This window comes from Sander vitreus, chromosome 2 (genome assembly GCF_031162955.1).
Source record: "Sander vitreus isolate 19-12246 chromosome 2, sanVit1, whole genome shotgun sequence".
NCBI lineage: Eukaryota > Metazoa > Chordata > Actinopteri > Perciformes > Percidae > Sander > Sander vitreus.
Genome location: NC_135856.1, coordinates 8,943,562 through 8,959,956, shown reverse-complemented (window position 1 = coordinate 8,959,956; position 16,395 = coordinate 8,943,562). Strand labels below are relative to the sequence as shown.

The 16,395-nt window shown below is 40.2% G+C and overlaps 1 protein-coding gene across 1 annotated transcript in view; it reads right to left on the bottom strand.

Annotated features, from left to right (window-relative positions):
• Positions 1-15,579, bottom strand: part of LOC144534247 (uncharacterized) — a 47,435-nt gene extending 31,856 nt beyond the window's left edge. The window contains exon 1 of the mRNA XM_078276080.1: positions 15,172-15,579. Coding sequence (XP_078132206.1) covers positions 15,172-15,250 — 79 coding nt within the window. The 5' untranslated portion in view covers positions 15,251-15,579. The remainder of the gene's footprint in view (positions 1-15,171) is intronic.
• Between the last annotated feature and the right edge of the window lie 816 nt (positions 15,580-16,395).

Sequence of the window (16,395 nt, the reverse complement as noted above, 5' to 3'; positions counted from 1 at the left end):
TCAATCTGCTGTTGCACAGAGCAGTTCATTCAATGTTTAAGCTACTGAAATAAAAATCTAAGTTTATTGCTCTTTCAGACCCGAAAGTGATCTGCACAGGTCACTTAAGAATCACACATTGGCAAGCAGTGATTTGCTCTGCTTCCTTAAATTAAGTTATTACAGTTGGATAAGACAAAAGTTATTTGTAAGTTAGGGGCCTTCCAAACGGCAGACTAAGTAACTGACTAGCTGAAACGTGGATTTTCCTCAGCATTGGTGTAAATACACAAACAAACTGATAACGTCTTGTAAATGTACACTGTTTTGTGTGATGTTACCTAAGATACAAATTATGCTATCTTGTAAACAAACTAATTAAATACTTTATCAGTCAGGCCATGTGCTCTTTGACTGTCTCTCTCTCTTTTTCTAGGACACACATTTGTTGCAGAAGCTTGGTGTAATCACATGATAACGCCCATCTTGGCACTGACTCATGCAACAGACATCACACAACAAAGACTTATACCAGAGGTCTATAAAGAGTGCATGTGTTGTGACGATGATTCAGCCCGAGAGCACACACAGAAACACAAAAAGCAAAAGAGACATTTGCAATCTCTAAAGGCATTTCCAAAGATGTGGCCAGAGTTGTAGCTTGAGCAGAATCATATGCACACACGCATTTTTCTGAACACTGTCGACACAATGGTCAGAGAGATGGACTAAAGCAGAAAAAGATGGGATGTAAAAGATGAGACCGGGGGGGGGTGAGAGGCAGGAGAGAAATGTGCAACATATTGAAAGTGAAAAGGGAGAGATGGGGGTAAAGGGGGAAAATAGAAGACATAATAGGTGGTAGGAGAGGAGGGCATGCCTATACTGGTGTAGCTTCTTTTCACACGTATTTCTGGGGCTTACGTAAACCCTACATCTGCTTTGCACCTTTCAACACACGCATGCACGCACGCACGCACGCACGCACATGAGGTTGGCATAATGTCTGAGTCTGAGTGCCAGATGTATTTGTTGACCATTTCTTTTTGTTTGTCCGTCTGCTTGTCCATCTGTCTGTCTGCCAGCCTGCCGGCATTTTGTCAGCTTGTAATTCTGTCTTAAGTGTGCAGGACATCACACTATTTACTGATACAGCTAAGACTGCACTATTAAAACTTCCAGTGACTTTTGTTGCTTTATGAGCTGAAAAACATCTGTAAAAAGTTAACATTTAGGAGATTTTTTTTGTTTCAGGGATTAATGCTCTGGCTTAAGGCTTAAGGGACTGTTCGTTATTTATTTAAGGGGCTACCGGAGGAGTTTTGGGATCTTTAGTCAAAATAGACCTGACCCTCCCTTCGCCAGCAATACATTTTTCTATGACCCTCCAAAATGATTAGGAAAGGAGGAATGACCCTCCCCAACAATTTATTAATGCCTTCTATACTGATGTGCGCTTGGCAAAGAGGTACAGATAGCCATTGTTTTTTTACAACCACGACATACATGACTTAACCTCTGCTTTCTCATCTTACACATCACATCACACATCACACTCCAGTGTTATGGTAGCCATTTCAGTAGATGTACTCACTAACATTGTTGTGGAAACACAATAAGCATGGGAACTAAATGCACACTTCCTGCATTACTGCATTACTTCAAAATTCTAAGTTACTCATCTAGTATTCACATGAAATAAAACAATAAAACATTGAGATCAACAAAGCACACTGGGTAATAACAATTTCAACACATGAACTGGTTGCTATGGACTCGTCACTAGGCTTCCTCAGTCATTGTATATTTTAGCATATAGGTAAAGCTGCCGAAGCTGAACATTATCTAAAACTCCATTTCTCAGACGAGCGTCAATTCGGGAGCTTGCATGCTACCACTCCTTCCATCTCAAATGCCTTGAAAAGGATGTCGTTTGCACAATTTCACAAAAAATCACCGGGACCGAAAGGATATTTGAGTCGGGTATGACCTCCCGTCTCATGCTCTCCCAGCTGCGAATTGTTTTTTCAAGCTTTGACTTTTCAAAATAAAAGCTTGCGTCTGGTCCGCTATGTTTTCATACTTTGGTGTTTTGGATGTTTTTGAACTAAACAGTACGGCAATCATGCTAATGAATAAAATTCTTTTTTCAGCAGATGTCTTAGTTACAACTCGATGGAGCTAGCAAAGCAGTTTTGTGTTTATATGTGCGGGTGGGATTTATTCAGTTTGGAAAATCCCACGGTAGCTGACTAAACAGGGAGGGACCCATCTGCTAGCGATGGGGGGCCAAGACTGAGAGCTACATGGAAAAATATGCACCAAACAAGCCACTTTCAAATGTTGCTGTTTTCATGAATACAAAAGTTGGGTGACCCACCCCCCCCACCCCCAGACTACAAAACGTTGGGTGACCCTCCCCTCAACAAAGAATAAAAAAGACATGACCCTCCCCTATTTTCCTCTGGTGGTCCATTCCATAAATACTGAACGGTCCCTAAAAAAATATTTTTAGCATGCCTGGCTGCTAACACGCTTTTCTTAAAGCCATAAATAGGCTACAAGGTAGCTCCTGGTGTTCAGACACGTTAGAGCCATGGTTATATTTAAGGTGCTCCTGAAACTCATAAGCATTGTGTACAAGAAGAGGGGTTTCAGTCATACATACCAAGAAATGATCTGACATCTGAATGCAGCAGAGGACAAGACGAGACATGGAAACTCTCTGCTCTTACTCGATATGCACTTAAACACATCAGGTAATGCTTCCCTATGCTGTTGATTCATATTACGTACAAGCACAACACAACATCCACATAGAAAAACAGTGGGCATGTGCATGCACACACACACACACACACACACACACACACACACACACACAGTACATACACACAGTACATACACTGGGCTGTACATACACAAGGGGTGTTCTGGTCTCCATCACTTGCTGCAGTTATCCCGAGGCTCTAAACTGTGGTGTGAGGGGCACCATGATCAACATGCACACACATGCAGAGCATGTCAGCCTCAACATGAAGCAGAGCAACCGTAGTTTGAACACAAAGAACAAGACTGAACTCTTAAACTACATAGATAGATTGAACCATCCGAAAACAATGGAGATGATTTATGGATTTAGGCTCACAACATTGAAAACTACATTTAAAATATGTAGATAGATAGATAGATAAAAACATAAGTGGTCAGACAGGTTTTAAACAAAGTGACAGTTTAGCAAAATTTATTTAGAAGGGAAAACTGAGGTGAACTTTGACCTACCATACTTGTGGTAGGTAATTACAGTAATAGTGAAATCTTGGGTTTTCTCATTTTAAAGTGCCCAGATTATGAAAAAAAACAATTTTTCTGGGATTTGGGGTGTTATTTTGTGTCTCTGGTGCTCCACACGCATACAAACTTGTAAAAAAAAAAAACAACCATGCTGTTTTGAGTGAGATAAGGGTTTCTGAATGTAACCTGCCTTCAGTCTCCGGGTGAGCTGTTCAAAATCTGCAGGATTTTCTACGTCACTAGCCGAAACGAGGGGGCTAAACCATGCTAGCCCCCTCGTTCTCAATGGCAAACCACTGCTACAACACACACAAGTTCACCATAATCTACAAAGGAACTACTTACTAGGCCTGTCACGATAGTCAATAAATCAATTTTGCATGCTTGTTTGTTTTCCTTGGACTGGAGGACCACTCTCGGTTCCTTAGCGTAACGAGGAGTGAACCCTCTTGTCAGTCGCATGGTCTTTGTGTGGGCGGGACTCCAGGCGGAGAGCGAGAGACAGAAAACGCTAGTTGAGAGTTAGAGCAGGGTTTCCCGCAGCACTTTGCAGTTAAGGCGCCGTCAAAAAAAAAAAAAAGTATATGAGCGATATCCGCCGTGTTACTCGGCATCCTGTTTTCTCCCGTTTATTCCAAACCACAGTTGACAACCTGCAGGTGGAGGCAAGCTCGGACATACACGCCGCTGTGGACTTATCAGTCTCGCAAGCGGTTTCAGGAAAGTGGCTGCATGTGTCCGACAATGCACAGAACATTAACGGTACAAGCCTACAGCTATCCGCGGACAAGGAGTGCGGAAAGTGTGTCAGAGTTGCGCCAGTGTTTGTGTGTTTGTGTGTGAGTGAAGCTCCGACCTGCAGAGGAGCAGAAGCTGCACCTTCGCCAAAATGAAGACTGAAAAACAGAACTATTTTGTGGCTATTTATTATGTGGCAGATAGCCATATAGATAGACTTAATTTATTAATTATATATTATTTAAATGTAATATTTAGTGTTTAATAAATAATTGTTAAATGTAGTACAGAGTCTGTAGTCTATCGCACAAACACTCAACGAATGCTGCAAACATTTGACAGCCAGTATGAATTGCCTGGGAGAACATACGGAAATTCCACAACTGTACAACAGCGTGAAAGACGACATACTAAAGGAGATCATAGACATATTGTGGATATTTAAAATGTCTTCCAGTTCCAGTGTTAAATATTCTTTAGAAATAAAAGTATTGATCTTTGAAAAGGTGTACCTGCATTATTATGCCATTATCATTATATTAGATGAAAATGGTCTCGGAACGACAATATTATCGTTTATCGCAATAATTTCTGGGACAATTTATCGTCCAGCAAAATTTGTTATCGTGACAGGACTACTACTTACATGTCCCTCTTCCGCAGGTATTCCACACAAAGTTGGAAGTGCGCCCTCATTTAGAAGAAGTCTCCTGGCTAATCCTGCCTTGTACTGACTGCATTTAGTGAAACAGCTAGCTAGCAATTGTGAGCCTTAGTGTGCAGTACAACAAAAATATGGTGTTTTTTTATCATTAAACCATGTAAACCTATTCTGGTACAACTTCAAAATACAGTTATGAACCTGAAAATGAGCATAATATGAGCACTTTAAGTAAATACACATAAAGTACCAAATACACTGGCTTAGAGAATCAGACTACTCTGTTTGCTTGTTTACAGACTTTATGTTATTCTGCCCACTTGTCTTTCTCTACAGTGAGTTATGTAACTGATAGCAGAAACACTGAATTCTATGATGACATTGACAAAAAAAAACTATTGGATGGATGGATGGATGGATGGAGGGAGTGTTACAAGTGATGATGTTACAAAGACATGTTACAAAAGGCTGACAAAAAAGTAAAGCAGTAAAGCAGTGAAGTGTGAAGTGGAGGACACGGTCTTTTATCTGAAATCCATCTCGGTTTAAGGTTCCACATTTATCCATACAGGATACACAAGTAAGTGGAGCAGACTCACAGACACAAACAACACACCGACACACAAACAAGTTAACAGGCACCGTATTAAAAAAGACTATGGATTTGCTGGAAACCAGATGTGTGTCTATGTGTGTGTGTGTTTGAAGAAAGACTGGGTAAGTCCTTTCTGTGTACATGTGCGGTTGTATCAATATGTGTGCGTTTGTGATTAGTCTGTCATTAACTCAGTAATGGTGAAGAATGCAATAACATTCTTTTTGCAGAAACAAGAACTAATGTTTGGTCGAGCCACACACACACACACACACACACACACACACACACGGTTTTCCACAGAGGATTTGCCCCAGGAGTCATTCCAGACCTCTTTACTCTCTCTAGTTTTCCTCAAACGTCTCTCTCAAACATCTGACATGGCTCTCCACAGAGACTAAACCAGGAGAATGATAAAAAGAGGGAGAAGAAAACCAGAGAGAACAATAGACAGAGAAAGAGTGCAGAGGGAAGAATAGGATGGAGGGACCATATGTTTTCTTTCCCCCCAGTTCAGCTGGCACTCATCAAAGAAACACACTAGAGAGTCTCTCCTGCTGTCGGATACCCACACACAGACAACAGTCTATGCATACAGTCACACTTAGATGAATCCTTAATATCAGTAACAGAGAGAGAGAATAAGAAACTAGCTGAAGGACAGACATGTATTGCTTATCTCCTTCTAGGAATCTGTGGCACTCGTGTTGAAATCACACAACATCTCAAGTCCCAACATATCCTCGTAATCTTCTCTCCCCTTCATCCAACAGTCACTCTTCCTCTCAAACACAGATCAAAGACTGCATCAATATTTGTCAGTCACGGGGCTCCAACTCTTCTCGGACAGCTACACATTGCTTTTTGTGGCCCTGTGCTCTATTATTGTTGGATGTTGCATCAGACAGTGACTTTGATTTTGGAGAACAAAGAGTGAGGTTACTTTCAAACATAAGACAAATTTATAGCACAGACCTACTGTGTCAAGAGTGCAAAGTGATAAAGATTAAATTACATATAGTTACTGTAATTATCTTGACAATATTTGTTTACCAAAAAACTCCCAATTTCTTATAATGTCAGTATATCATCTGTTTTTTAATTATGAATTTTTTTGAACATTTTTGTGTACTGCATGACATGTTATAGCAACACCTATGTGAGAATGCTGTTCATTGACTTTAGTTCAGCATTCAATACCATCATCCCCTCCAAACTGATCACCAAACTCAGTGAACTGGGCATCAATACCTCCTTCTGTAACTGGATTCTGGACTTCCTAACCAACAGACTTCAGTCTGTTAGGTTAGATAATCAATCCTCCTCAACAATTATCCTGAACACCGGCGTACCACAGGGATGTGTGCTGAGCCCTCTCCTTTACTCCCTCTTCACCTATGACTGCACACCTGTACATGGCTCTAACACCATTGTAAAGTTTGCAGACGACACTACGGTGATTGGTCTCATCCGCATCAACAATGAGACGGCCTACAGGGAGGAGGTCCAGCACCTATCCTCGTGGTGCACTGACAACAACCTGGCTCTCAACACCAAGAAGACCAAAGAGCTCACTGTGGACTTCAAGAAGTCTGAAGCTGGCACACACACCCCCATCCTCATCAACAGGACTGAGGTGGCGCTCAGAGGAAGCTTCTTTCCTGCGGCAGTCACCCTTCTGAACTCTATCGCTGCATCCCGGTGATAATTACTTAATTAATAATTAACTACCCTACCCCACCCATACTGTTCTATTTATTTATTTACAAATGTACATGCTGTAATTACACCTATACATAGCCATATTCTACTGCTCTTCATACTATTCATCCTGCACATACACTTATTCTTACTATTCTTAGGTTACCACACTGCACATTTCTGTATATACTGTACATATCTGTCTATATGGTTCATTCAGTATATCCATATTTATTCTGTTTTTCTTATTATATATTCTGTTAATACAATGCATATATATCTTTATTATTCTTACTACTAATATAATGTCACGGCTACTACATTGCACATATCTGTACATGTTGTTCATACATTGTTCTTATTACATAGCCATATTTATTCTGCTCTTATAACACTGCAATATATTTCTTGTCCTGCCAATGCACCACCTGTCTATATTTGAATATCGCATTGCACTTTTCTGCTTTGTTTTGCACTTCTGGTTGGACACAAACTGCATTTCGCTTGTACACTTCACAATGACAAAGAATCTAGAAAAAATCTATAGCTTGGAAGCCAAGCGTGCATCAAATTGGCTTTACTTGATCAAACAAAATACTTTAGGAAGTGACACATATCCTCCATCAAGTCAAGTTTATTACATGCAGAGATGGTTGAAACATCTAAAACAAAATAAAAGCTTTAACTAACTGTGAGTTCGGCATTAAGCAAAAGATAGTCATATGCTGGAAAGACGCATCGCAAAGACACATGAAAAAATATTTTAAAATAAAACCCTGGCATAGCAGTATAAGATATTTAACCATCATCACATCACCAGTGATGAAATAACTGTTTCTGGACACTGAATAAGAGTGTTTTTTTGAAACAAGCAAAGGAATAACCAAAGTACAAACTACACACCCATTTACATGAGCTGTCCAGTTAAATGCTCTGTATATCAAATGACTCCTGCTTCTCTTCTACCTGATATTTTCAGTGGCTGCCTATGCATGACAACTTGAAGAAAAAAGGTCTGTCAATCTGTTTTATGGACTATTGGTAAACAGATCACAACATCTATTATTTAACAGTTTTTGTACATAGTTAAATCATTTCAGTCTCATACTTACATACTGATAGTGTTTAACATATGCTCCAACCATTCTATTCCTACTGCCAGATCTTCTTTTTGCTTTAAACAAATTGATATGGCTCTCTGATCAGACTTGGAAAGGCTCAACAGAGACTTTACACCAAAGTCAACTGTGTTTGCTGTAAACTAGGACAAATCTGACTTCAGTTATAGCAGGGTACAATATAGAAAATGGTTTGACAAATGTCAAAAGAGTCAAAACAAAACTACTACAAAAACACTACAACCGTCCGTTTGTTCTTGGTTGTATTGCTTGCCTTAATTTAATTTTTTATTTTTTTGTAGAGGAATTATCATGTTTAGTTGTTTTTTTCTTCTTCTATTTCGTATAGGGGGAGAACTCTGAATAAGCCTATAAGGCTTCTTTCCTCTCATGCACTTTAATTGCTTGTTTTTAAAGTCTATTGTATGCACTTTATATCCTTGTGCAAATGAACTAAACTAAAACTAAACAGCCATGTTAGCAGCGTTGTGTGGCTGAACTGAATGCTAAAGTCAGCATGCCAACATGCTCACAAACGTTTAGATACGTTTAGACAATGATAGTTTACCACGTTCACCATGTTCACCATCTTAGTTTAGTGTGATAGCATGCTTAAATGTGCTCTTTAGCACTAAACCCAAAGTACAGCTGAGGCTGATGAGAATGTTTTGCAGGTATTTGGTCATAAGGGACTGTTTGTTATTTATTTCAGGGGCCACCGGAGGAGTTTTGGGATCTTTAGTCAAAATAGATCTGACTCTCCCTTCACCAGCAATACATTTTGGATGACCCTCCAAAATGATTAGGAAAAAAGGGATGACCCTCCCCAACAATTTATTGAATCCTTCTATACTGGTTTGCGCATGGCAAAGATGTACAGATGCCCATTGTTTTTTCGTTTGCACAATTTCACAAATAATCACAGGGACCGAAAGGATATTTGAGTCGGGTATGGCTGGGGATGCAACCTGGAGACCTCCCGTCTCATGCCCTCCCGGCTGGTGCTGTCCGCAGCGCAAGCTTTGACTTTTCAAAATAAAAGCTTGTGTCTGGTCCGCTATGTTTTCGTACGGTGTTTTGGATGTTTTTTAACTAAACAGTACGGCAATCATGCTAATGAATAATAAAAAAAAAAATGTCAGCAGATGTCTTAGTTACAACACGATGGAGCCAGCAAAGCAGTTTTGTGTTTATATGTGCGAGCAGGATTTATTCAGTTTGGGAAATCCCACGGTCTCTAAAGCTACAGTTCAAATTGTCTGGCTGACTAAACAAGGAGGGACCCATCTGCTAGCGATAGGGGCCGAGACATTTTTTGCTGTTCTGATGAATACAAACGTTGGGTGACCCTCCCCTCTAGACTAAAGACAATTGGATGACCCTCCCATCAACAAAGAATAAAAAGACATGACCCTCCCCTATTTTCCTCCGGTGGTCCATTCCATGAATACTGAACGGTCCCTAAACTAAAGTATTAGACACATACATTTCTTGATCTGACGCTGTTTTGCCCTCCTAGATATTGCTGTTAAATTGTATAAACTTTAAAGAGAGTCGTGTCTATTATAAAGATGCTCTACCATTAATTTCATGTGAAAGTAGAAGAATGTTGAACAAAATGTACTCCACAACTCACAGCACACTCATACTACATTTTCCATCCAAACACATTTGGCACCCTAAAATTACACACGCTGGACTAAAACATTATAGTCACTGGAACATAAATGTTAAAGCATTAAATTGCATCACTGCCCACACACTGTTGGAGCTCACATCTCTTGCCGTCATTGTACTATGAGTTTGTCACTTCTGTTCTGTCTGTCTTCTTGAAAGGAATGCCTTCAGACAATCCATTCTGCTCTAACTGACCTGAAAACCTCCTCAAACTGTCAGTTACAAAGACCACTTTCGTCAATCACTGCACAAAAACGTTTCCTTTGAGCAGGCAACTCCATACATGTTATTTTGGTAAGCTGAGGCAAGCAGCAAGATCTATTGTTGAGGTTTTCATGTCTTTGTTTCATCTCAATCTCTCTCTCAACAGAATCTCCATTTCAGATTCTGCCCTCATTGTTTCTTGTAGTTATTTAAAGTAGTCAACATATCTTGGAGGGGATTTAGCAGGGACTTGAAATGGCTGTAGCTTGGCTGTAGCTTTGGTATGGCTTGTTTTAAAACAGTAAAAGGACCAATTCCTCCAAAAACATACGCACCATAAACACTGTATTTCACTAATAGTTCTCTTAAAGGGAGCAGGGGGCTACACACATTCGACAACCACCACCACAAGGACCTGGGTTATATTCCTGGTAGTGGTTCCTCCGTCTTGTTGTGCATTTTAACAAAAAGTACTTTCACTGTGTCTTTGTGCTAGCCATTCCTACTGGTTGGTCAAGGTACCTGTATGGAATTTCATGAACCTCTGCACACATTATGCTCTTGTGGTGAAACTCTTTGCTGGCCGGCGAAAAGAGGTAAGACGGGTAAGACCCATAGCTGTCTACACCATAGAAATAGAATGAGAGTAGAACGTACAGTTCAAGAGAAAATGGCAAATGTTCTTAGTTGTTATGTTGACAACACACATCAGTGGGGCCGTAGAGTGTGTCACACTCACTATTTAAGAAATCCGCTTTGGCCTCCGTCCCCATTAAGCCGGTGTGTTTCTTTTGTCAGTCTCTTGTTGAAGCAATGAAATCCATCAATCCTCACTTCATTTCTAGCAGCAATGCATAGAGCACAAAAGACGCCTCTCCATGCTTCGTACTACTCCACTGCTCGTTTATCGCAAAACCTCACTTCAGGGAATCGGCGACTTACCACAAGTCGGTTTATACGGAAGTTTATGCTGAAGTCAGCCCGCTAAAATGGCCACAGTTCTTTGCAATGGCAACGGAACACATAAAAATGGCTGCTGCTCTGACCCTCCTGCGTTGATTTGAATGGGAATGTCCGTTCTATTCTATTTCCATGATCTAGGCTACACTCTCCCCAGGACAAAAAATCTTCCAGAAATGGTAAAGCAAGAGCTCAGCATTTTACTTACTACATTACTAGCAATGTCACCATCTTTGTTTAGTGTGTTAACATGCTAACGTTTGCTAATCAACACTAAACATTAAATAACTAAAGTACAGCTGAAGCTGAAGGAAAATTCAGGTTCTCTTCAAGATGAATTGTAATATATTTGGTGATCTCTTAACTTTCAATCTAGTGCCATCATCAGATCAAACTGTTATTTTGTCCAATATTTTGGTTCATAAATACTGGTATCTGCAAACTAATTCTGTCGGGCTCGGGCCTTGTCGGGCCTAACTTTTTTAAGGCCCAATTACAGCTCTAGTGCCTCTGGCCACATCCCATTCAGAGTCACAGCAGGTGTTTCCCATCATCTGCCAAATCAAGAACACCTGCTGTAACATCAATGATTGGGGTTTGGCAAGAACGGCACCAATTTTAACATTTTCATCCTATGCAGACACATGCAGCAACTGATCTTTTTAACCTTTAGTCTTTCAATGTTGTGCCAGGGTAAAAATTAAAAGCTATCAAGTTGTTGATTCCAGGCAATGAAATGTAAGAAAAACACACTGAAAAGGTGAGGCAGGTATCTCTTACTTAGTAATGTGTGTCTGCTTGGCTGAGAGTCTCATAGAGTACAGATCTTAAACCAAGTCTGATTTTCTCACCAAACAGAACACTGATATTATTTTTTATTCCATTATCTAAACATCACACCATTTTCAGCAATTAGCTCAAAATCTAGCAGGAAGGCTTTAAACTAAACATACTTGGATATAGCTGTGTTACACTGGCAACCAGATGATTTTACTGAATACTTTGAAAGCAATAAATAGCAAGGGTCAGGTTTAAAGCTGGTAGTGAACCAGGTATGACCCTGAAACACCTTAGGCCAGACTGTGACATTCTTGACCGTAACTTGACCACATTGCTCATAACTGTGATCATAATTTACACCCAATCTGCTGAAAGCCAGGTGTGTGACGGCATTTGACAGTAGGCAAAAAAAAACAGAGTGACATGTTACTGAAGACAGTTTAATTATAGGTGTTACGGACGAGTTTGTCCAGTAGCTGAAGAGGAAAGTGAGACATTATACTGTATACAGTATGTGTGTAGGGGTGTAAATCACAAGTTTTATAACAATACAATATTATATGGATTCTTTGGACAAGGATACGATATTTGCTGAGTCTGTCACGATACGATTTCAATTTGATTCAATTCAGGGGCCTGCGATCAATATGAGACGATATCATATGCCCATTTAACATAGTTGCATTTATAGCAACTCAAAAAAAGCTAGTAAAATACCATTTGACAATTTTATTGCTGAGCTCTTCCGGACATTTAAATTAAAAACAAATTATTCTTTTTAATAAAAAGGACAAATATAAAGTGGTAATTAAAATAAAGAGGCGTGTTACAAATGATGTGTATCACTTTGCATCGATAATATTGGATCGTGGATCACTGAATCGACACATCTATCCAGACCGATGAATCGTTACACCCCTATATGTGTGTAGGACTTTGTTTTTCTGTGTTTCACTTTACCAGATGGGTTATTTACGAATAAATTCCTAAATTATGTGTTCTCTGCTCGCCAGGTGGGTGATGCTACACCCCGACCGAGTTTGACCCTGGATGACCCTAAAGGTCAGGAGGTCACACACTTGAGTAATGACCTTCACAGACAGAGTGAGGTTTGACCCAGCATGTGGGCTAATCATTCTGCAAAAAAGCCTAACAACCTCTGTCTTCACTTAGTTTTTGAATACATCACTGAGACATGATTGCATAAACTAGAATAAAGTAGCCAGCAGGCAGGTTTGCTTTTAATCTTCAGTACAAAGGCAGGTTGTTAAAAAATATTTGAAGGCTGTAGGGGCATAACATAAATATTTTCAGCTATCTCTCTCAGAAGCTCTTCAGATTCAGCACGTCGAGGCACCATGGTGGGGTTTTTGCCAAGTCACCTGTTCGCTGACTCTTTCACAGTGAATCGCTGATGTAATCCTAAATAAAGCGGTGCATGCTGACTTGCAAATAAAACTGCCATTAAATGAGGAAAACAACAGATGTAATGAAGTTAAAATGAAGGGTTTTTTTTAAGCTTTTCCTTGGTTTTCCTGAGTGCTTAGACAGGTTGAGAACTGTGTTTTAGATCTGTAAAGCCCATGAGGACATTATATGCGACAACCTAAACTCAAGGTCCATTAAGTAGCTGTTCTGGAACTTTCGATTACATCCCATGTTATTTATTCATTCATTCATTCATTCATTCATTCATTCATTCATCTCATCTTGAGTTGAGCTTGTTTTGCCAACTGCTGTTTCCGAGGTCCAGAATTCACTTTGAAGCTCAACTTTTAAAGTAGTAGTAAGCAGTTTTAAAATTGTTTTAACATTTTTGGGAAATCTGCTTATTCGCTTTCTTGCCAAGAGTTTGTCTTTCCTAGATGCCTAGCAACCTCCAAGACAAGGAATTTACTGTCCCTGGCCAAGAAATAGTCCGATATGTATCATCATGTGACACCGCAAAGTGTTGTTGTTAGTGTTGTTTTTTTTAAATGCATTAAACAAACAAAATATAGAGTGTTAATTAATGTGCTTTCAAGTGCTAATTAGTGGATTTTGTTGCCTTTGTACAGAGTCAGCTAGCTGTCTAGATTTAAATCTTTTTGCTAAGCTACGCTAAGCTAATCAGCTTCTGGCTTAAGCTTTCTATTTACTGTACAAACATGAGAGTGGTATTGATCTTCTGATTTAACTCTCGGTAAGAAAGCAGTAGGCGTATTTCCCAAAATGTCAAACTATTCCTTTAAGCTTACATGGACAATAAGTGCTCGGGACAAAATGGAAATAAAAACATCTACAATTCCATGACAACTTACAACATTCCATCTACTGATGTAGTATGATCGAATGCTCCACAATAGCTACCAAATACTGTAGACTAAATGCGATGAGACTGCTATTTCAACTATTGTTTCCAAGGTCAAGAACGAACTTTGAAGCTCAATGTGATGTTCTTGTCTTGAAACTTGACTTGACATTTCAATGAATATCACAAAGTTTAAACGGAAATATAAAATACAAAATATTTGGAAGTCGATTTAATATTTAGGAATTACCTGACTCATCTGACCTGTCCTGATGCATTAGGCCTAACTCATCGGTCATTTGCTATAACAGACAACAAGTACTTTACTTTCTCTAGTTTTGAAATGTTCTGTAGTTTGCATGGTCTCTTTAAGAAGATACAACAGCAAAGTCCATAACACTTTGCTACTCAAACACATTGATGGCGCACACTTGCATGTATGCTGATATAACCATGAGTGACACCAGGCTCCAAAAGCTCCAGAAGAACAAAGTCCTCCTCATATGTTTCCAGTGCAGCTCGAGGGGTTGCTGTAAGCAAGAGTCCCCAGTACAGTTCAGCACAGCTCACTTTAATTTTCCTCAGTCTGTTCCCCATTACCCAGTTCAAAATCCTGTATGCTGGTGTATGAGAGCACAGACTGATGCAGGTATGGCAGAACAAGTCCAGACATATAGGCCTATGCCTTTCGACTGTCTAGCAAATGTGCAGTGGGCTCAAGGAGCCCAGAAATATGGTGGTTCAGTTCAATAAGCTTTATGTCTGCCTGACCTGGCATTATAAAAGCATCTGTCAAAAAGCCATTTGTTCTGAAAGTTGAGTGGAATATGACTAGAAGACGTTTTGGGGGGTGTTGTTTTGGGAATTGACTTATCCGTGACAAACCAAGATCACATAGACAATCACATATTTGTCTAGATCCACAAATGAAAGTTGTACAAATTATGTTAAGGAAGGGTTAAGGATGACACTTAAACGATGATGAGCTCATCAGGGGCTGGAAGGCAGGTGGTGACAACTGATGTGACACAGAGAGAGGAAGAAAGGAAAGGAAAGAGGAAGCATCAACTTCAACTTTTTACAGGCTAAAATACAATTAGGCAAAATTGAACTCAGGGAGCTAATTATTTGCACAAAGATAAACAAGTAAACAGTCCTTAATATGTCAGCCTACCTGCCATTGAGGTGTAAAACACCGAGACAAGCAGCAACAGTAGCCATGTCTCGCGCACTGGACTCCATCGATCCATCATATTGCATTTGAAGCTATCGATACGGCGGCCAATAATTCCCTCGTGCGTCCCCTGCGCTCCGCGAGACACCTGAAGTCAGAGAAACTTTTGGCTTTGCGCGCGAGAGGAACTGCTTCCTCGCGCCCGTGCGTCTCAACACGCACTTCACCAGCTGGCAATTAAGAGCGCGCATGCATTAAGGCTGATTTAATTGATGAAAAAATATATTCAGCAGCGCTTGTTCTCCGGTCTTTACTGTTTTTCTTCTGGACGGACGGATGAAGAGGGGAGACCAGCGGGGGGAGAAAAAATCCTTAATCTCACAAGGTCTTTTTCCTTCTTCACCCACTTTCCCCACTTTCTCTCCTCTCCTCCCCCCTCCCCTCGCACCCGCTCTCCTCCGGGGTGACCCCTCCCTCCCCAGAGACTCCTGGTTAAGGGTTGTACAGAAACATAATTACTGCGCGTGTCATTATTCGCATCATTATTGTCTGAGTGATTTAAGGGACTATGTGGTGTCTATCTCTATTTCTCTTCTGCGCGTGTGCGCACGTTGGCACGCACGTACCCGCACGTACACGTTACGCACAAATATGCTCGGGCACGTGCAATAAGTTTTAATGTTTAAAAAAAATAAAACTGCCAGCAAAGTTTCTTTCGATAGGACCAAATATAAAACATCCAACATGAACAACGAAAAAATAAATATTTTCTTAATGTCCTATTAATCTACACACACACACACACACACACACACACACACACACACACACACACACACACACACACACACAAAGCATGCTAGGACAGGACATCGGTGCTGCCCAACTAATAAAAAAAATGCTGCTGCAGATTCCAAATTCCAGTGCCTGTCTGTCTTTGCCCACCCCACACTTTCTTCCAACACACATACACCATATTCTTCCTATAGGCATAATTAAAAATACAAAATGTGCTTCCTGCCTTTTAATCCAGGGGTTATTCATTCTTTTTTTCTGATGTACAAAAGTCAAAAGAAACAAGCAAGCTCATGGGGAGGTATCAGAAACATTTTAGAGGGAGAAGTTTATAGGGTTTTTCACAGTCTATGGGTGAAAAAGGCTGACAGGATCAGAGCTCAGTGCATGCATCCACATGCATACGTGCACATGAATACCTACGTATAT